Below are 21,655 nucleotides of genomic sequence, written 5' to 3'. Positions count from 1 at the left end.
GCCCAGATCAATGCTGCTCCTTCTAGAAGCTTCCCTGATCCCCATCAGGGCACACTCAGTGTGACATAACAGCGTATCATGTCATGCCTAATGAATGTGCACTTGACCCCTTCACCCACCTAGACTATAAACTCCCAGGGACACAGTCCATGGCTGGGAGGGGTCTAGTCAAGTCTGGTTGAATAAACGAGTGAACAAGGGCAGGATTCCCGTCTGTGTCAACTGCCCACCCCAGCTCCTAACAGTGTGTCTGGGATGCGCTAGGTGCCAGTACATACTTGTTGAATGAGTGGACGGATCAACATGGGCACACTAGCTATCATTCCCATGCCTGCGGCCCCATCCCTGGGGGCCAAGTGTGCGCAGGACTTACTGCTGATGAAGGATGGCAACAGCCTCCCAAAGCGCATCAGAGGCTCTTCGTTGAGCTCAGTAGACTTGTCCATGAGTTTGAAGAAGACGTCGTTTGGTTCACTGGCGAAGCTGTACAGCTCCTTGACGTTCACCTTCCTACCAATGCCCAGGATCACGAAGAAGTAACCCTTGCATTTGGCCTGCAGGATGGCTCTCTGGGCCTCCTGCAGCTGCTGGTTCTGCACCTCGCCCGTCAGCATCAGGACCACGAGCTTCAGGTCCCGTGGGTTGGGTGCACTTTCAAAGATGTTCTCAATGGTATAGTCGATGGCGCTGCCCAAAGCCCTGGTCCCCTGGAGCTGTGCCATCCTGCTGCCGAGGAAGGCCAGGAGCTTCTCCTTGGAGCCGTAGTCAGTCAGGGAGAATTCCACCTTCACGGGCGGCACGCTGGCATTGCCCACGGACTCATAGGGTGCATGCTGCACGACCGCCACTCTGGCGAAGTGCTGGGAGGCCTTGGGGTCCGGGCTCATGTCCAGCTGTTGGACCAGGTACTGTATGTACTTCCTCATCTCATTGAACTGGAACGGAGTGGTGGACTCGGAGCTGTCTAAGATGAAAGCCATGTCGATATCCACGTCGCTGCCCGCTGCTCTCCGGTCCCTGAAGGAAGGCCTCCAGCTGCCAAATCCACAGGATGGGTCGATGTTGCAGATGTCTAGAAAGAAGCATGGCAGCCCGTTTATTCTGTGACTCTCCTGGCGAGATACTGCACATCAGTCTGCAGGGAGCCTGGGGTCATTAGAATTGTCACATAATGTAGAAACCTATGTATACCTTGCTGACAATACCATGGCCAGATTTCAGTTTTCATCACCTAGCACTTACTGGAGGAAGCAAATCAGGCCGAAATCCTTGTTAACATACTGTGGCATTGGTACAATGAAAGAAAAGGAAAGAAAAGAAAACTACCTGGCTTCCTTGCCACTCCTTGAAGAAATGTGTTCCAGAAACACATTACCAGATAATAAAACAAAACCAGATAATAAAATTCTGCACTCCAAGGTCAAAATACAAGCAGAACCCACTTCCTCCTTTGTTACCTATGGAACTAATCATTCTCTTCACAGAGAGAGGCTCTGTTTGGGGGCAGTCGGCTTTAAGGATGGAAACTACTTACGCAGCATAGACACTGGTAAGTACAAGACTATGTGAATCTTCATTTCACTTAAGCTCTTTGTACAGATGATGATTATTCACTCAAATGTCCCTCTGTAGATAGTGTGTTTTGCAATTACAGCCGGACAGATTTTTTTTCTCTTAGAGAAGCACCTTACCCAAGCAAACGTGACAAGTCAGGACTTTCTCCAAGAAGTCCGTGAGGTCTCCACTAGCTGGTAGGACGAGGGCGTGACCCACTGCTGTGTTATTGATCTGGTTTAAACAAGAGGAAATCCTTAGTAGGAGTACACGGGGTAAGTTACCATTTGAAAATGCAGCTGAAGGAGACACATCAATTAAATAAACACAATTATTTAATAAACACATCAATTAAATAATTATTTAATAATTATTAAATAATTATTTAATAAACACATCAGTTAAATAAACCCCCCAATAGATCAATATCTTCTCTTTCTTGGGAAGCGGGGTTAGGAAGGAAGGCACTGATTATGATAGGAAAACAGGTTTTCTCCCAATGAGATGAACCGGAGTTCAAATCCCACTCCTGCTGGACCTGAAGCACAATTATTTAACTTCTCTGGAATTCAGTTTCCTTAGCTGCAAAGTGGAGATAATGGTAAATTCCCACGAAGTTATTTGGAAGATTAAATTGGATAATGTATGTAAAGTACCTGATATAGCCTCTACCAAAGAGCAGGGACCTAAATGTCATTGTTATCTAGCAATAATAATAGCGACTAACAAATATTCAGTCTGTCCCTCTCCCATGGGCCCAGGTCTAGAAAGGGATTTAACAACAAAGCAAGTTATGAAATCACTTCCAGAAGACTCAGAATGTCCTGCCCATCACAGCCCCTGGCACATCATCATTCAATTGAATAAATGAATGAATATTTGACTTTTTGAACTTGCTGAAACTATGCTTTTTAGGAAACATGCATGGTTCTGGATCACTCAGCCCTCACAAGGGAGATGTATACATGATCCCCTAATAGGAACGTAAGGCTGGTAGCCCAAGCCGGAGCCGAAAGCCCAATACTATGTTCTCCAATTGGCCTGGAGTTCGGCAGAATAAACCCTAAGAGATGGTGCCAGTGACCCAACTGTCTCTTGCTGACATGGCAGTGATAAAACCGTAGAACATCCAGTTTGGAAAGGAAGACGCTAGGGACCATCTCATCCACCAGCCCCTGTTACAGGTGAGAAATCTGAGGCACAGAGAGCATAAGTGACAGGGCCATGTTACTTTCGGTGACTTAAAGCTAGAAGGTGGTTGGACTGGCACTAGAGCCAAGACCTCCTCACTCCTGGTCCCGCTGTGTCCCTTCCTACCCATCATCCACCCGTCCTGGACTGCAAAGCCACAATCAGCACTGAGTAAATATTAATTGACTAATTAATCTTTATATATATATATTAGTGGTATAACAATTATACAAGTCATTTAAGCAAAGAATAAGGAAACACTTAGCTGCTTCATAGGCTGAAGCTAATGCTTCCTCGTCCTATGCTTAAATAACTTGTTTCATTGTTAGATGCCAGCCTGGCTGAGAAATACTTGAACAGGGATGCAGCTTGGGTGTTGGGCTGGCTGATGTCTGGAGAACCTCCCAAGGAGACTGTAGGCCTCCAGGGTCAGCCTGGGAGAGTCTCATCCAAGAAGCAAAGAGGGACCTAGTGGGAATAAGTCATGGGCATTTGGATGTCCATCTAGTGCCAGAGCCATCAGGACGTTCTGGAAGTCTCGCAAGTGAGACCAGCCTCATCTAGAAGCTAAGGGGTGCAAACCCATCAGGGAGGGTACAGTTGTACCCAAGCACCTTCTCAGAGTCAGAGATGCCCAGAGCACAGACCTGCAGGGCGTTGACCAGCTGCCGGTCCTCCTGGCTCGTGAGGAACAATGGTGTGATCCCAGCATCCGAGAGCTTGAGCACGGCCTCCCTGAGCTGCGGGGACTCCCTCGTGGGTTTATTGCTGAAGAAAACCGCCACCTTCCTCATCAGGAATCCATTCCGCACCCGCTTAAACGTGTTTCTGGCCACGAAGGACATGGCAGTTTCCAGACTCTGCTGCTTGGACGTCAGAGCCACCTGAAGGTTCTTGATCTTGTCCTGGAGAACGGACTTCTTCTTGGAGTCAGCAAAGCGGATCTCCGTGGTGACCTCATTGTTGTAGGTGACCACGGCCACACGGGCGCCCCGCGGGCAGTTGCTCTCAGCGATGGTCAGGTCATCCACGATCTTCAGGACCACATCCCTCATCCGGCTGAATGCGTCCTGGGTGACTCCCTCAGAGGTGTCCAAGGCAAAGGCCAGCTCCGTCGGGAAGACAGGGCATTCCAGGGGCCCTGTGGGAAGGGGGAGGGTTTTCACAGACAAACTACTTCCTGGAAAAGGGATCTTCTGCTTTCCTTGGAAGGAAGTTCAATTACTGAAATGACTTACCGTAGCAGCAAGCTAGAAGAGAACAGAGAAGAGAGTGAAAGCCTGGTCCACCAGGTGCGAATTTCACACATAAGGATAAAAATGAGGCACAGACGGCAGAAAATCGTGTACTTACGACATTTATCTTTGATGCTCTGGACCAGGGCACATTGCTGGAAAAGGAAAGAAGATGTAAGAGAACAGACAGAGAAAGCGCACAGGGCAAGGGCTCGCGAGGTACACATGCAACTTACGTCCATCGAGTCACCTCTGCTGCCTTTGTAACCCTGCAAAACAAGGACGGGGGCTGAGACCTCGCAGACGTGAGGGCTGTGGAGCTTCCCACCAAGGAACAGCCCGGGGCCCACAGACGCATGACAGAGAGAACAAGGTGGGCCCTGACTGACCTTGATCATTTACAGGATCTCCCTATAAATTTGATTTAACTGCTCGAAGAGCAAAGGAGAGACTTTGAGGACAGAAGTGTTTCCCCTGTAAGATAAATAGCTCCATGCCCTGGAATCCAGGATACTCATTGCAAATCAACGTAAATCACACATTTGAACTTGAGCCTAAACGCTGCTTCTCCAGAGAGAAGAGCTGCCTTTCCCCTGCTGGCTTCCTACATCCTGTCAGAGGAGGGACCCCCAGGAGTCACTTAGCTACCCTGAGGCTCCAGGTCTAAGCATCCCGGGATTCCACCCCAGGGATACATTCGTGGCTGCCCTCGGCATCTCATCCCAATGTGTGGCCACCGAGGGTCAAGCTGTCACCTCATGGGCTAGCCAGCATCTTTCCATCCGGTTGCCCTGGCTCATCTGTCCCCCACTGCAACTGGACTAACCGTCTCCCGTTAAAGGCTCCTCTCCAGATTCAGCACCTGACTCTACCATCTTCTCCTGGGTTCAACCAATCCAACCCTCTAACCTTTCTTTCTAAGGATGATTTTTCCACTTCCTGAGTTATCTTTTCCATTCTTCTGTGAACCTCATCAATTTCAATGTCAGGAGACAGTACAGGAAGAAATTCAAGCAAGGAAACAAAGACATTCATGATGAAGGATATGGAAGGGTTGGAGAAAGGTACCCTCCTGGCTCTAGGTCACTAGTGGGGTTTCAACCACAAATCAGTAGCTCCCTTGGGGATTTTATAGACCAAAGGGAATCTTCCCCAAACCGAGGTCTATACTATACTCCCTCCACAAGATGCAATCAGAAGGTATTCAAATGTGTTCTCTTTAGTTTGTCCTCAGCAAAAACCTCAAGCAAACCTACACCAGGAAATTGTAAAGGCAAATTACGATACACCCTAGATTACAGAGTTCCATGTGAAACTTGCTTTAAAATTTTCTTGGTACACTAAAGCTCAAAGGCTCTTTTCTCCACTGTGGTATCAGAAGGGAAGTGGTTAAAAAACAAACAAAGAAACCACAACAACAAAAATGCAGACAGCTCTTTTGTGAGGAAAAGAGATAGTGGAAAGTTTTCAAGGAGGACCATGTGTAAGGCACCCAGCCCTCGGGCAGCCTGATTGGAAATGGGTAGGTACTCACAGCTGGTCCTGCGTAACCAGGGTCTCCCTTCTGTCCAGCTATCCCTGGAGGTCCTGAATTTCCCTAGAAGCAGAACAAACATTGCTCAATTGTGGCAGAAGATGGAGACTTCTCAGCTTCTGCAGTTGGAAGGGGTGGTGGAGATGATCTTGTCTAATATCCCCCATCACCACAAGGAATCTCTCACTTTAAGAGACCTTAAGTGTCTCCAAAATTCAGGTAAAGGGACAAGTGGCCCTGACAAAACTGATGTGCATCTCCCACAACTCTATTCTCTGGCAGGTCAAGGTGAGATAGATGCTTGCTGTGAACCTTTAATAAGACCACTATGGACGCATAAGAAAGCAGTAACTGACAATTAATTAGCTCACTTTTCGATGTAGATAACCAATCCAATGTTTTAAAACTCTACCGTGAGTAAGAAATGATCTAGTTTGAATGTCCTCACTGAGAAAATTAACAGGATAATTACAATGAATTTCACTATATTTTAAGCTAAATATAACTGTTAGAAGCCTTTACCCGATTCTAGGCCACAAGTTGCTAATTCAAGACTCAGGGCAATCTTAAAAGGATGAGTAAACATCCACTACGGAGAATAATCCAGAATGAAAAGTAGCTTAAGAAAGAGGAGTCTGGGCTTCCCCTGGTGGCGCAGTGGTTGGGAGTCCGCCTGCCGATGCAGGGGACACAGGTTCGTGCCCCGGTCTGGGAAGATCCCACATGCCGCAGAGCGGCTGGGCCCGTGAGCCATGGCCACTGAGCCTGCGCGTCCGGAGCCTGTGCTCCGCAACGGGAGAGGCCTGCATACCTCAAAAAAAAAAAAAAAAAGAAAGAAAGAAAAAGAAAGAGGAGTCTTTTCATGGTGGGGAGGCGAGAGAATACATGGGCTCAGCCTGGCTTGCCCCTGAACTTGGAACCCTAGTAAGCACTTCGTGCAGCTCATGAGATCCTGTCTCCACACCATCTGGCGGGCATGACCAAATATGTCTGCGCAGACTTCTGATGTCATTCATTGTGAGACTTGAGTCCCCCGGCACCATGCGCGGAGTGGACCGTGGGCTAGTGACCTTTGAGACATATTAGACGAGGGGGCCCTCCAGACCTCCCTCTAAAGGGAGCATGACCAAAGGAAGACAGCACAGACACAACCACAGGGTGTCCTGAGTACATCCCGTCTAAGGTTTAGGATTCCTCTACTCCCACCCCATACTATCTCTGGCCAGGTTGCAAGTGAAGAAGGGTAACTTTCAAAGAAGCGATGGAGTCTTCAGTGCTCAGACCGGCTACCAGGAAGGTGCAGGCAAACTTACCCTTCGGCCTCTGATGCCTTTGGGTCCCAGGGCTCCGTCTGTCCCCGGCTCACCAGGATTGCCCTGGGAAGAGAGCCAGGAAGCAGCACATTAAGCTCTGAGAGGCAGGTCTAGCTGAGGGTCCCTGGGGGCCTCTGGACCACACTTCCCAGCGTGGCCAAATGGCTAATTTTGATGGATTTTTCACCAAGTTACCGGCGCAGCTGTGGCATTTGCAGACTCAGTCTAAGCTTCCTGAACTTGGACTTAGAAGTTACATTAATGATAACATCATACAGATTATACTAGCATCTTAAGGTTTATAAAGTATTTTATTGCAGTGCCACTTCATTTAATCCTCACGAGCACCATGACAAGGGCATATTGTCATCTCCATGTGACTGATGAGGGAGTGTCTTGGAGAGGGTGGGCCTTTCCCAAGGTCACTTGATTAGTAAGTGTCTGACTGAAGACTAGACCCAAGCTATGGTGACCTTCAGTCCATGGTCACATCAGACTCATCCTAAAACAATGATGCTGTTTACCCCCTAGGGGAATATTTACCTTTGGTCCTGGGTATCCGGGAAATCCTCTTTCTCCCTATAAAAAATAAACGACTCAATATTTGATCCCAACTTAAAATCATCTGACAAATTATTCTCGAGCAGAAAAAATATATCCGTAGCATCGCCAAGAGAAAAAACTCACTACATTACAATTCAATTTTGAGAGATAATTCTTTAAAAATACAGCATGTCAGAAGTTCAAGAATCCTCGGCAGACACATACTTTTTTGCCTCTGCGTCCTTCACTGCCAACTCCATCTCGTCCGTCATCTCCCTAAGAGTGGAAAGACAGCGTTACTGCAGGTGCCCCTGTCAGGCACACCATGACCTTCTTTTTCTAAAGCCCTGAGCAGTGGGTCTCTGTGTCCCTGGAATGTTCCCAGATCAAGGTACAGTTCAAGGAAGAGTTCCTAGTCTTATCCCACCCTCCAGTGCAAATAAGACCGTGTCTATACTAAAGAACTACTACAAGCTATTGGTAAAGATGCTGTTTGGATGTAGACTCAGAGACGCATGGAACCAGGGAATCTTAGAGTTGATCGGACTCTTTGATCTATGCATATATGAGTCTTTGTTTCTACTTCAAAGCAAGAACGCAAGACTCAGTCTCGCACCCTCCTGAGTCTTCTGTGCTCAGCCCTTACCCCCCTCTCCCCGGTGCCCCTTCCCTTCCTTCCAGGTCATGCCTCTAGACTGCCTTCCTTCCCCAAACCTACTTCCCTGTACTCGGAGATCTGCCCCTATCACTCTGTCCTGGGGGGCTTTCCAAACTGGACACTGTTGATCATTTCAAAAGAATTTGCATGAAATATACATTAATGTCTCTAAAACGTGCACAGAACATGCTCCTTAGTTAATTTACAGTTTTAAACAGCTAAAGAGCTGTTGGCCCAAATTTATAGAAACAGAATCAGGAAGAGATTTCATTCAATGGTTTGAGTAGATTTTAAAGTCTGGGTTTTTTTCCCCTCCGCTTCTGAGACAGTAATAGCCATGGATTTTTAAATTTCAGTTAGCTGTAGGGAAATTACAAACACAAGAAAAGTATTTTCAAGCTTTGGGGTTGTGAATCAGATCAACCTGGTCCACTTAATGTAGTTTTTAGGTGTAATGACTCATTTTACAGAAAAATTCCCAATGTACTGGAGATTTCTTTTTCCCGGATAGAAACGTATGTTACAACGTTATTGCAAGACAGCAGTTAGGGTGTTTTTAAATAACTTTTTAAAATGAATCCTCAAAGTTAGAATTTCCATTGCTGGGATGTCTCCTTCAAAACAAACCGTTTCAACCTGAATTGAGATCTTATCAAAGCCCATTCCATTTTAAACCAAGGACATTTATTTCTTTGCAGAAAAGCTGCATCTAGTTGAGCTCCAAAAGCATTTGCAAGACCTGAAATGAAGGTGGTTCAAGGGTCAGTAAACCACCACATTCACTTCTCAGAAAGAAATCAAGAAAAAATGTCTCTATTCACTCCTCCTCCAGTGAAATAAAAATTAGTTTGAAACTTATAAGCAGCAGGTTTCACTATTTTCAATCACATCCCCAGTAATACAAGAAGCAGCTATCAAGCTGTCTCTTTGTGGAACCAACCCAAGTTGCAGTGACAAAGCCCAGCCCAGCACAAGGCCACATCCCCCTGCTTCCTGAGCACCTCAGCGGAGTCAGCGGCAGCCTGGGCCCCGTGCCCGTGTTGATCTTACCGTCTCCCCACGAGGACCCCGGTTCCCGATGCTTCCTTTGGGTCCTGGATCTCCGGGCTCACCCTAGACATAAGAAACAGGGCTGAGACACCTGTGGGTCTGGGACGATTTAAAATGTGATTCCAAGCCCTGCACTTGTTCTGGGTGACATCATCGGTAGGGCTGCCACAAGCTGCTAACTTCACCTTTTAGATTTTGATGTTAATGATTTTTTAAACTGCAACGTCCACATGTGGACTCCTGGAAGAGAATCCAGGAAGGCTTCTGTTTGTTCTTTTCATCATCATGGCACGGGGATGTGCCAACGGGGAGGAGAGAGAGAGACGGGATAGAGGAAGGCGTGGAGTCAGCAGTGAAAGCCAGTGGCCCCACGAGGGGCGGAGAGGCAAGGCTGGAGTCACATGAACACACTGCTTTCCCCAAGAAAATGCTGCCTCTCAGACTGGTTATGCTGAATAGTCGTTCTCAAGGCTCACAGAAAGGCAGCCTGCATATAGCAAGCTGCTGTTATCCAAAGCAGCCGGGCTCTGGGACCCTTGGGTTAGCTGCACGTGGCCAGCCGGGCTGCTGTGCACAGCGTCAATATCTGGAGAATATTCAGTGCAATACGGAAGTGGTCCTAGTGCCGCTGGTGTGCTCCAAGGGCCCTGGGGATGCTGAGCTGTCCTCACAAGCCTGTGCTCGAAAAGATAGGGCAGTTCAGCAGCGGCTGGCAGTTCTGGTTATGAGAACACAGGCCGACCCACTGCACACAGCCCATGGGTGCCCTCAAGGCGGGGACAGTGATCCCACTGGCGCAGCCACTGTCCACAGGGGAGGCCTGGTGGAAAAGACCAGAGAGGAGGAGAAGGGATATGCAAGCCAAGCAGCTGGACAGACTGACAAACGAGGGAGCGGTGACATGGTGCCTGGCCAGGCCCAGGCCTGGGGAAACACGAGCTCCAGACAAACCTTTCTTCCCAGGGGCCCGGTTCTGCCACGTTCTCCAGGAACACCTGAGGTCCCTCCGCTTCCCTGGAGCATGAGGAGAGGAGAGAGTCAGTGAAACATTCACCCTCTGAGCCAAAGCGGCGGAAGCCCGCCTCCCGCAAGCCCCACCCCACCCCCTGCTGCTCCTGTGTGGAGGTCAGATCCTGCAGCTCTCTGCCACTCTCAGCCCTGGAGACCCCAGTGCAAACGTGCATGGAGATGGCTTGTGCAAACCTAAAATATGAGTGTGACCAGTTTTCACAGGTGTGCACACGTCTCAGTAATTAACGTTCACCTCCTAAGTTACCGACTAGGGGACAAACACCCGGATTTATACGGCTTTACCTCCTCTCCCTTTCCACACCTCCACAACGAGCACCTGACTTTACAGGTTTGGAAACCTATACACACTTTCTCATCGAGTGAGTGAATAAGTCAACAAAGGAACATAGGTCTTCAAAAGCAGTGCAGCCTGCAGAGCCCAGAAATGACCCTGACAGATGCGGCAGATCCAGGTGGTGGCAGCTGTTTGTACTGTTAACTATTTGAAGAGCTTCAACTCACCCGTGCACCATCTTAAAGTCTTGACTAATCAGAGCTTAAATAAATATTTAAAACGAAATAGGTATTTATCAGATTTCAAACTTGGGAAGGACTTTCCAAGCAAATAGGGGCTCTCACAAAGTTCCTACTTCCCCTGTAAAACATTCTTGCGCGTCTATGTCGCCCCAGACCAGTTCATTGCCAGTTTATTAGTCATTTACTAATTTCTGTAACAAATTATAAGATGGCTCCCTGTTCCTAGTAGACCCAAGGGACACCAGAGTGTGGGCACCCGGTCCTAGCTCAGCTACACCACGTTTCTGCTCATCATGGATAACAGCCAAGATAGATGTTGATGTTTGCATTGACAGCAAGTTTAAGGGACATCTTCCATGTCAAACTTGAGGATGGGGAGCTCCTTACACAAATACCAAACCGCAGGGGCAATTTCCAGGGGCCAAATATGAAATAACACAGAGTAATCTGAGAATTTTGGTCGATTCATCTGATTTTCTGCAGATCCACCCTAAGACTTCTGCAAGGAGGCCCCTCCTTCCTTTGCTCACCTCCAGGTGGCCTATGTTTGGAAGGGGCAGCACTGGGACTTAGCCCCCGGAGCATCAAGAAAAACGCCCTCTAACTTCCTCAGGGTGAACGAGCCAGTTGCTCCGAGGACTGAGGTTGGCCCCAGGTCTGTGCTGCCAAAGAGTGGGGCTGAGGGGTCTGTCCCCTGTTCCTCCCTTCACGAAACATGGAACTCTCACCCTGCTGGGGCAACATGCTACCCATTTAGCTAAAGAGAGGGGTGGGATCAAGACAGACTTACCCGAGGTCCGAGAATGCCTTGTTCACCGATCAGGCCTGGAGGACCGATGGGACCAGGAGGACCCTGAAAAAGTAAAATGCCAACGGAAGTGCCGTGTGGAGGTGGCACACCGTGACTGCCATAGTGTCTACACAACGGAATATCATTCCACCATGGAAAGGAACCAAACACTGACACCGGCTACAGCATAGATAAACCTCAAAAACCTGGTGCTGAGCGAGAAAGCCAGACACAAAACCTATTACATGATTCCATTCATATGGAAGGCCCAGAATATGCAAATCCACAAAGACTGAAAGGAAGTTAGTTGGTTCTCAGGAGCTGGGGGAGGGGCATGACTGCCTAATGGGTACAGGGTCTCCTTTGGGGGACGATGAAAATGTTTCGAAACTAGATAGAGATGATAGTCTTGCAACATTGGGGATGTGCTAAACGCCACCTTAAAAGATGAATTTTGTGCTCAATTTTGTAAAAGCAATGGTCACCTCAATTTTTTAAAAATGGTAGGGCATCTGGGAACATGTCACAAGGCACGCAACCACACCGGGGGTACTGACCTGTGCACCTCTGGTCCCCTGCTCTCCCACAGAGCCCTGCTGGCCGGGACTGCCCTTGTTGCCCTTTGAAACAAGAGAAGATGGAGGGAAGGGTCAGCCCTCTGTTCTACAGTCACATCTGCACAAGGGTGCAGGGAGGCAGTCACAGCTGTACCAGGGGTCAGAAGCGAGAGCGCCATAACTCCAGGGAGAGACATTCAGTACTTGGAGCCACTTTGCACTCTTAGGATCGATTCTCACTCTTCCCTCGCCTTTTCCTCAAGATGTCTTCATGACATGAAGCTATTTGGGACCCAAACCTGTCTTGCACAGGTGAGAGGACAGAGCCACCAAGACAGGTGACTTACTGATGACCAGGTAAGTGGGCACATCGCGGGCAAGAGGTCCCCAGGACGCTGCCTCCCCAATCATCTCCTTTCCCTTCTCCCCTCCCCACCGTCACTTTCATTTTGATAATCATTTCCACCGCCATCATCGCTTCTGCAAGTCTTATAGAAGAGGCTACATTTAAGGAGACGGTAGAAAAGATGGGAGCTACAAGCTTTGATGGTGAAGAAGAGAGTAATTTTTAACTTGTGGGTGGGGTGGGGACCCTCTCCCCTGAGAGCACACAGTGACTGACATTGTGATGACAGCAAAGAGATGGTGACTTTGAGGCTTACCTTAGCCCCTGCTGGTCCCCTTCGGCCAAAGCCGCCCTGAGGAAGAAATCACACCAACGGTGAAAGGGAGGCTGGGAGGCTGGGGGAGGCCAGGCTCCCTGGGACTTAACCCGCACCTTCACGACACCTGCTGGGCCCCAGACACTGTGCCTACCCAGCCCAGAGGAAACTCTTGTGAAGGGACACCTTTCCTCCGGCACTCCCCTCCTGCCCAGCCCTTCCACGCTGCCCTTGTCAATCCTCCACATGGAAGGTTTGAGGATGACTTCAGACCTGCCAACCAAAATAAGGACCCCTCGGGCTGCACGGCCCCAGACAGTTTCAAGTAAGGAATGTGAATCAGGAAGGTCGACCTGTCTATTTTTCTTCCATTTTCCTAACTGGAGGGAGAGGTAAGACGTTAATTATAATGGAAGGCAGTCCCAGACTCTCCACACTGTCCTGGCCAAATATAACACACACTCGGTTAAGTAAAGTATTCAGCGTGGGCGTATGTGAACCTAAAAGTCTGGCTGTACTTGGTCTGGGCTCATGACTTGGCAGTATCTTCCCCGATGCTCCAGAAGTGAACCTTAGTTCAAATAAACGTGGGCTCGCTCTTAAGTGATCCATGAGTTCCCACCTCAAGACGGCTTCCCCTTCAGTGGAAAGGTTTGGGGTGGGAATCCATCCTGGATATATCTTCACAAGGTTAGGGGTTGAATTCTGGAGTCTGTAAGGCACCAGCCTGTTACAGGCCTGGCCTATCTTCTGCATCAACCCAGGAACCACCTTCTCTTCACCCAGTGAACAAGCCCCATGATCTTCCGGGGCCACCATTCTGCCCTGATTCACTGTAACGGCAGCTTCTTTAATGGAAGACCTTGGCCTCCTTCCAGGGATGACACATGGACAAGAGGGGGAGGGGCGCGGCCAGGCCACTCTCCACAGAGTAGCAATCTGCCTGCCGCTTCCAAAGGGGACCTCACCGAGTATGACCAGAGGCCACCTGTGCTCAGGCCACGTGAGGAGTGAGGTAGCCCAGGGGAAGGATGCCTTTCATGTGGGCGTGAGCCTGGCTTAGTGATATCCTAAGGGAAGACAGCCCTAACTTGACCACACTGATTTCAAACCCAAACTGGCACCCTGTGCGTAGAATTAACACGAACTGTATGCCTGACTGTATTTTAAGTCTCTTCATGGAAACAGGCTCTGGCTCTACTCACGAACTAAGTTGTTCAGCACATAATAACAATGGAGTGTTTTCCTCATGTTGTTTTTTTTTCATTGTAGAAATCAACAGCACTATTCAAAAATAATACTCAAAAGCTTTTAAGATAGTATTTTCAAAATTTACGTTTTCTTCTGAATTTTCAAAGCAAGGTTATGCCCATAGTATATCATTTGCCTGGGGCCGAGAGTCATTGCTTTTAAAAGCCCTTGTCAGCACACACCCTCTGATCGCCCACTGCAGATCCCTAACCATGTGACTGCCATGGGGGAAAGGGTTGAGGGGGCCCCGATCTGGCCCCCGTCCCCAGCCAGGTGCTGAGCAGACACCTTTCTCAGGCACCCACCAGCGCCCTGAACCAGCCGTGAGAATTTACAGACTTCCAGACACATCTCCTCCCAGCTAGGAGGTCTGAGCTCCGTGTAACCCTGGGCCCTGGAAGCACTCAAACAGCTTCCCAAAGATCATTCATCTCCCTTTGGCTTCAGCAATTCTTCAACAAGACACAAAGACGAAGCGTGCACTGAGCGGTCTACAACAGGCATTTCTGAAACGTCTTGAAAAAGCAATTGCGAAATGCAATTCACTAGAAAATTGACTCTGGTTTCACTGCTGGAGTTACAGCAGTACGAGAAAAACAACTATCAAACAAAACAAACATACACCCCATCAGCCTCCCCGCCCTTTATCCCCTCACTCCCTCTGTATTTGTGTTTCTGTTTAGATTTTTTTAAACATTCAGTGGGATAAAGCCCGGCCAAATATTCGAAAGCAGCAAAGATATTACTTTTAAAAGCGTCTATTCAGTATGTTTTGGAAGGGGAGGGAAGCAGGCCGGGGGAGTCCAGAGTGAATGATAAGAATGAAGGGTCTGCAGAAGCAGCAACACGTGGGGGACAATGGTTTCCGAAATGGCCTTAAATTCCCTAAATAAAACGTTGCTGAGCAGCTCTGCCCCAAAGGGTGTCTAGCAGAGTTAAGTAAATATCACCACAGAGCCCCCGCAAACCCCAAGAGGCACTCACGCTTTTCCCGGGTTCTCCAGGCGCGCCAGACACCCCATCTGTCCCAGGGAGACCCTGTCATGGGAAAGAAAATTAACGTAAGATTCTCATCTGCAAAGAAGAACTTGTAGCTCAAATATCACACAAGACGCTGGGGAAAAGGAATGGATACACACAGGGCCAGTCGCACACTCTGGGGGTGCCTTAGACCCAGGTGCACTCTGCTCCCCACAAGGCTCAGGCATGATGAGCACTTTCTGGAAATATCTATGGGGCACAACTCTGCCGAGAGGAAGCCCCTCTTGGGAGGGGCTGTTGCTGTTCCTCTTGGAGACTCCTTTGCGAGTGTGCACACTGGCTTCCCGGGGCTTTCTGCTCCCAACCTCAGCCTTGTACATCCACAGCCTTAAAGACCACGTTGTGGCCTCCGGGGCTGGCAGTGAACCAGCTTGACTTTAGTTTCTCGGGCTCTCGGCACAGGGGGAGTCTAGGTACACAGAGTGCTGTACCATGGGGCCGATGTCTCCGGTTTCTCCTTTGGGTCCTCTCTGCTGGCTGTCCTGTCCTGAGTTACCCTGAAAAGAGAACAGGTCGGGGAGTAAGCCACGTGTGCAGGGAAAGCCACTGCTACTGGGTCAGTGACTAGGAAAATATTAGTGGTGGTCTGAATGCCAGTCGCTTTGGCCACATCCCATCTCCAGATAACGCCTGCCGTGGGGTCAGCAATCACTCTGAGCCCCAAACTGGGGGGGAGATGGCTCTTCCTCCCCCCGGGAGAATGGTGGCCAGGCTCGCTCTTGCCTTGTCCTGGTCTGGACCAGAAGAGGCTGGCCCAGCGATGGTCACTTGTTGACAGGTTTTATAGACCCATAAAGCAAGAAAAACTGCAAACTCTTCCCTTTTCCTAAAGCGAACTTAAAGTGTCCTGAGACCACATTTTAGGGAAACTTCTCGGGCCTTCACATAAGAGGCTTTGCAAAGACTTATCTTTGCAGCGAGAGGGCAAAGACATCTCCAGCCATCCCAAAATTCTAAGAAAAGGGCAAACCACATATTTTGCCAACATGTTTTAAAGCAATTTCAAGAGTAAAATTCCTCCTTTCAACCCACTTCTCCCCACAAACCCTTTCCCTGGACTCAAGTCTCAAATCGGTGACAAGGATTTCCCCTTACCGGGTCACCTCTGATCCCAACATCCCCTCTTTCTCCTTTGTCTCCTTTGGGTCCTTTGTCACCCTAAATAAAAACCACAAGCAGAGACTGAGAATTAGATGAGTTTCACATAGTTATCTCACCCTCAAAATTGCATTCTTCCTTCCAATCACAAATCTTAAAAAGAACAGTGTTTCAGCATTTGCATTTACTCATTTTCCATGAAGGTAAAATTATTTCCAGATACTTCAGGTAACCCACAAGTATTTATTGGGGACCCACTCTGTGCCAGGCGCTGGGGATTTATTTCAACAAAACACACTCAGTCCTTGCCCAATGGGACTCTCCAAACAAGAAAAATATAATGTAAATATGTCACAGCTGACAAGGGACATAGGAGATGCCAAGGATGCACCCCAGGAGGAGGTCAGGGAAGGCTGCCTGGAGGAAGTGGTCTTAACATACACAAGTAAAAGAAATAATCCCTAAGTGAAATGTTCATAGTTTTTCCATGACAGTAACAATGCAGAAATATACTTACCCTTCTTCCTGCATTCCCTTTCTCTCCAGAAATACCAGGCAATCCTTTGTCTCCCTGCCAAAGACAATGATAAAATGTCATTCCTGGCACAATTTCTACCACAGACTGAAGTGTTAGTCACTGGAATCTTCAGGACCAAAAGTAATTTGCACTCAGAGTCCAAAATCACTTACATCTTCACCGTCAAGACCATCCAGTCCAATTTCTCCTAATTCACCCTGTGAGGGGACAAGACACACAGGTGAGTGTAAAATACGGCAAAACACTGGGAAAGTTTTAAATATAAAAAGAAAAGCAAGCTTAAGTACCTTCTCTCCTGGGAATCCACGAGAGCCCTAAAAGGGAAGGGAAAGAGGAAACATTAGCTCCTTCCCGGAGGCTGAAGAGAATAGGCTAGAATAGGCTAAGGGCTCCCCTCTCCCCATCCCCAACTTAAAAGTCAGTGTCTAGGGCTTCCCTCTGGCTCACTGGTTAAGAATCTGCCTGCCAATGCAGGGGACACGGGTTCGATCCCCGGTCCAGGAAGATCCCACGTGCCGTGGAGCAACTAAGCCCGTGTACCACAACTACTGAGCCTGAGCTCTAGAGCCTGCGAGCCACAACTACTGAGCCCGTGTGCCGCAACTACTGAAGCATGCACGCCTAGAGCCCGTGCTCTGCAACGAGAGAAGCCACCGCGGTGAGAAGCCCGCGCACCGCATCGGAGAGTAGCCCCGCGAACCACAACAAGAGAAAAGCCCGCGCACGGCAGCAGAAACCCAACGCAACCAAAAATAAAATCAATAAAATAAATTTATATTAAAGAAAAGTCAGTGTCTGACTTTTCAGTGTTAGAGATTAGTCTGTTTGGCTAGCTCTCGCTCTATCATGAGGGGATCATAAAACTAACTTGCCTGGACCTGAGCACTTGGGTAGTGTTGGCTCTCTGGCAGGACGGCTGGGCCGTGAAGGCCCGGGACAGGAGCTCCGAGGAGGCCCCTTTATGACATTGCAGTGGCCTGTCTCTCAAACGGCAGCAAACTGAGGAGAAGGTTCATCAGCCCTTGACTCCAAGTATGTCACACACAGAACCTTCCAGCACATGAGTCCTTTCCCTCTGTCTCTGGCCCCCTCCACTTCCCTCACTCCTCCCAGGTCCAGGGGCTGAAGCTGCCAGGCACCGGCCTTCTCTCTGCCCTGGCCCACATCCTGTCTGTCCTCATCAGTGTGTCCTGACTGCTTCACACTGCCATGCGAAACTGTTTCTCCAACCTCAGGCTCCCTTCCCGGCACGGTGTGCGCTCCTGAACCCGCCAGGCCCTGGGCTGCCTCTGTGAGAGGCCACTGGCTGTCTGCGCTGAGCCGAGAAGCTGGGGCAGGCATCTTCCTTCCCCAGGAGGCACTGGAGAAAGTGTCCCCCTTCTGTACGCACCACCGACTGCCCTCTCCCCGCTGGGGCCCGGTGCCACGGTCCCCTCCCCACACGTGGGGGTCACTGTACCTTTATGCCCCTCTGCCCGGGGCAGCCCTGGAAACCTTGAGTGCCGTTCACACCAGGCGGGCCGCGCTCACCCTGTCAGGAGAAACAGGCATTTTGCGAGTTGGAACTTCTTGTCACGTGTCTCCACTGAGTAGGGAGCTCCGTGAAAGGCGTGCATTAGGAAGCAGTCCACTGGCTGGCGGGCTGATGTGCCAGGCGGGGCCTCCAGCATCCCCGCCCGCGGGCCCCGCGGGCCGACCTCTGCACAGGGCCTCGAACCTGCAGTTTCCTCCCCTGGAGGAAGTGGGGTCTGGGGCACATCCTGGTGGGCGGAGGATAAGCAGTCCTCAGGGTACTGGGTCTGGGTGGGGGCTGGGCCCGTGGAGAACCCTCGGGCTGGCTGCTTCTCCATATGGTCCTGGGCTCCCAGCTCTCCAGTGGGGTCCAGGCTCAGCCCTGACACCCAGCACTGCCTGACGGGACCTTGGGGGTTTCGACTCTTCCCCCTGGGGCCCTCTCTCCCCACCCCAGGGCTGGCCATGGTCCTGGGTTCCCAGCTCTTCTATGGGGTCCAGGCTCAACCCTGACACCTGGCACTGCCGGACGGGACCTTGGGGGCTTCAACTCCTCCCGCTGGGGCCCTCTCTCCCCACCCCAGGGCTGGGCCTTGTTCTAGTGTCTCAAAAGTTCTCAAACCACTTCTGGGCAGGATTCTGCTTCCCGAAGGCCCTGCTTCAGGCTCTACCCACCCCCAAATGGACCCCTTGGTGACTGGTAACCCATACCGGCAACTGCCCTCTGGGAGGCTGCCCTCAAAGGGCATCACCGCTGCAATCCTGACTGGGTTTCCCCTGCACCCCAGCTCCAGCGGCCTCTCATCTCTGCCTGGATGTCTGAATTTGGTAGATGCTGGGTTTGCCATCCTCAGTGGTCCTCTGTCTCAGGAGCCATTTAGCCCCTCCCGCTGAGATGGAACACGTAAAAACCTGCACTTCCTACCCACACTTGTCATCCTCAGATTCTCAGACTAGTCTCCATAGTGTAGAAATCTGAGTCAAGTTGTTAAGAAAGTTAGAAAGTAATTTTTTTCTGATGGAAAAGACTGGAAACGGAACAGATGAGGAACCCCACAATTCAATCCCAACATGTAAAGAACAAGGAGGGAATAAAGACTTAAGGAAAAAAACCTTTACTTACAGGTCCACCCTCGTCACCAGGATAACCTCGATAGCCATCTTCTCCAGAAATACCCTAGAAGAAAGTAAATCGTTTCCTTGGTTAAATGCTGTGGTTTTCTCTGTTTCCTATTTAAGCATCTCTTCACCCCCCTTCATTTGGTAGAGCGGTGCTTTCGGTGTCCCTGGAACGTGACGGTTTCCTACTCATTATTTCAGTGCAATTGTTCTATCAGGATCTTTAAGGCTCTTGATCTACCAAGAAATCCTGTGCATTTCCTATAACTTAGAGGCAAATGGGAAGCATCCCTGCTGGCCGTCCTAGTGAGGCTGCCAGTCAATGATGCCACTGGTCTTAACATAATTTTATAAAATGAAGAACCAATGCATAAAAGAACCCAGTGGAAAGGGAGGAGGGAGCAGACACAGGGACAAGGTCTGCACCTCAGATCTGTCCTACAGCACAGCTAGTTCCTTCTCCTCCCTTTTCCATCTCCCCACCATCATAGCAGAGAAATTCCCCAGCCAAAGTAATGACGGCTCTGAAATCTAGTCTCAGGCGTAAGAAAAGGGTAACACCACCGTACCTTTGGCCCAATGCTGCCAATGGGCCCTCGGTCTCCTCTTTGCCCAGAGCATTTGCAGGGAACCCCACAGCAGGCTTTCTCGGCAATGTTGTCCTACCAAGACAAAAACGAAGTTCAGATCTCAATAAATGTCTAGAAAAAAGGCATAAATGTGCCGTCTGAGGACTGCGGCCTCCACAGCAAGAGATAGTCACCTCCTACGGCAACTCCCTTGAAGGCTTAGCCATGGGTGGGCGATACAGTGTCACAAATGGACTCTGAAGAACCACCAAAGATAATGTGTCTTATTCACAATGTCACCTCAGGCTGGGCCTTATTTCTAGAAGTTTCCAACATAGATATTCAAGCTTCAGATGTTAAGTATAGCTTACATTTTTTTTTTTTTTTTTTGCAGTACGCAGGCCTCTCACTGCTGTGGCCTCTCCCTTCGTGGAGCACAGGCTCCAGATGCACAGGCTCAGCGGCCATGGCTCACGGGCCCAGCCGCTCCGCAGCATGTGGGATCTTCCCGGACCGTGGCACAAACCTGCGTACCCTGCATTGGCAGGTGGACTCTCAACCACTGCACCACCAGGGAAGCCCAGCTTACATATTTTTAAGCTCCAGAAAGCAAAACCTGACAAACCATTGCAGACGGCCAGGATGGAAGGTGGTTTCAGAGCAGAGACCGTATGCCCTTCCCCAGAACCCTGGTCAGAGTCACGGAACATGGCGTCAGCCTGGAGGAAGCCTGGGAGCAGCTGCGGGGTGGGATCCCTGCCTCTGAGCCACAGGCACCGCACCGCCAGTCACCAATGACTCCAGCGCCCATCAGACACCCTGGACATTCCCTCCCATCCCAGCCCCCGGCCTTATGCGGGAAAGCGCACACCCAAAGTACATTTCTACCTGCTAAACTCATGATGGTCAATGCCTTTTCTGGCAGTGAATTTCCTAGAGCTTTCACTTTCTCCCATGCCCTAGGTTTGTCAATTAACTCAACTTCCTTCCACTCAATAAAAAAATCCGAATTGCAGCCCTGGGAAGAAGGTCAGAGGGCCGGAGGGAGTCAGCTCGTCCCACAGGGCACCGCTGCCTCCTCCAAAGAACCTCTGAGTTGAACGCTCAGCCCCCTCATGTCCCAAAAGCCCCCAGCCTCACCCCCAAACCCAGACGTTAACCCCACCTGCTGAGAGGCTGAACCCAAGAGGATTAGGAAGCCTATGGGGAGCCCTCATTTGCTCCAAAGGAAACTAGAGGAGAAGGCGACGGAAGCCCCTTTCCACCCAGAAATGGTCTTTCGTTTCCTGCATATTCTTGTTTTCCCTGTTTCCTGTTTACAGAGGGAAGGGTCAAATCTCAATGTATGGCTTCTCAACAATCTTATAAATGAAAAGAAGTCTCTTTAAAGGGAGCAGAGGAAACTCTAAGGCGACAGCTGCCTCGACACCCATGCCCGGGTGGCCGTCTTTCCAGTTCTCAGATAGCTCCATTTCCAGGACTCATGTTACGGCAACAAAGTAGGTCCCAAGTAAATTACATGAATTAAATTGCCCACCCAGCGGTCTCTCCTCCGTTTGCCTGGTGATGACGGACTGCGTTATCCTGAGATGCCCAATATTGGGCTATCTAAACCAGTTTGTGTGTAGATGATTAAAACACTCACAAGTTGCTCCGCTAGTTCATAGTCTAGGTCCAGCAAGTTCAGTCTCAGGGGCCGGTTGTACGTGAATCCTCGCCCAAACTCCAGCTGCATCAGCTGCTCCAAGTTGGCGACACGTTCAAGGCCCACCAAGATCAGAGCTCGGACGCCTGGGGGGACAGGCACACTTAAGAAGCCTTACCTAGGCATTCAAGAGCCTCAGTGCTTTTCCTCCTGACTCTCTTTTATTTTTTAAAGAAAACTTCAGTAT

At 49.7% G+C, this 21,655-nt stretch overlaps 1 protein-coding gene across 9 annotated transcripts in view; it reads right to left on the bottom strand.

Moving 5' to 3' along the window:
- COL6A3 (collagen type VI alpha 3 chain) overlaps window positions 1-21,655 on the bottom strand; it is an 86,138-nt gene that overhangs the window by 19,238 nt on the left and 45,245 nt on the right. For all 9 annotated transcript variants that reach the window (XM_033859471.2, XM_073807075.1, XM_073807077.1 and 6 more), the window contains 25 exons: window positions 21,409-21,554; window positions 19,764-19,856; window positions 19,199-19,252; window positions 18,023-18,094; window positions 16,851-16,877; window positions 16,716-16,760; window positions 16,543-16,596; window positions 16,023-16,085; window positions 15,359-15,424; window positions 14,871-14,924; window positions 12,636-12,671; window positions 11,974-12,036; window positions 11,417-11,479; window positions 10,030-10,092; window positions 9,079-9,141; window positions 7,596-7,646; window positions 7,371-7,406; window positions 6,828-6,890; window positions 5,515-5,577; window positions 4,217-4,249; window positions 4,099-4,135; window positions 3,984-3,995; window positions 3,393-3,886; window positions 1,692-1,788; window positions 374-1,072 (listed from right to left, as the gene is read on the bottom strand). In XM_033859471.2, the coding sequence (XP_033715362.1) occupies window positions 374-1,072; window positions 1,692-1,788; window positions 3,393-3,886; window positions 3,984-3,995; window positions 4,099-4,135; window positions 4,217-4,249; window positions 5,515-5,577; window positions 6,828-6,890; window positions 7,371-7,406; window positions 7,596-7,646; window positions 9,079-9,141; window positions 10,030-10,092; window positions 11,417-11,479; window positions 11,974-12,036; window positions 12,636-12,671; window positions 14,871-14,924; window positions 15,359-15,424; window positions 16,023-16,085; window positions 16,543-16,596; window positions 16,716-16,760; window positions 16,851-16,877; window positions 18,023-18,094; window positions 19,199-19,252; window positions 19,764-19,856; window positions 21,409-21,554 (2,547 nt within the window). The remainder of the gene's footprint in view (window positions 1-373; window positions 1,073-1,691; window positions 1,789-3,392; window positions 3,887-3,983; window positions 3,996-4,098; window positions 4,136-4,216; window positions 4,250-5,514; window positions 5,578-6,827; window positions 6,891-7,370; window positions 7,407-7,595; window positions 7,647-9,078; window positions 9,142-10,029; window positions 10,093-11,416; window positions 11,480-11,973; window positions 12,037-12,635; window positions 12,672-14,870; window positions 14,925-15,358; window positions 15,425-16,022; window positions 16,086-16,542; window positions 16,597-16,715; window positions 16,761-16,850; window positions 16,878-18,022; window positions 18,095-19,198; window positions 19,253-19,763; window positions 19,857-21,408; window positions 21,555-21,655) is intronic.

This window comes from Tursiops truncatus, chromosome 7, assembly GCF_011762595.2.
Source record: "Tursiops truncatus isolate mTurTru1 chromosome 7, mTurTru1.mat.Y, whole genome shotgun sequence".
Lineage (NCBI taxonomy): Eukaryota > Metazoa > Chordata > Mammalia > Artiodactyla > Delphinidae > Tursiops > Tursiops truncatus.
Note: the sequence above shows the minus strand (reverse complement) of the source record. Positions and strands in the feature narration are given on the sequence as shown.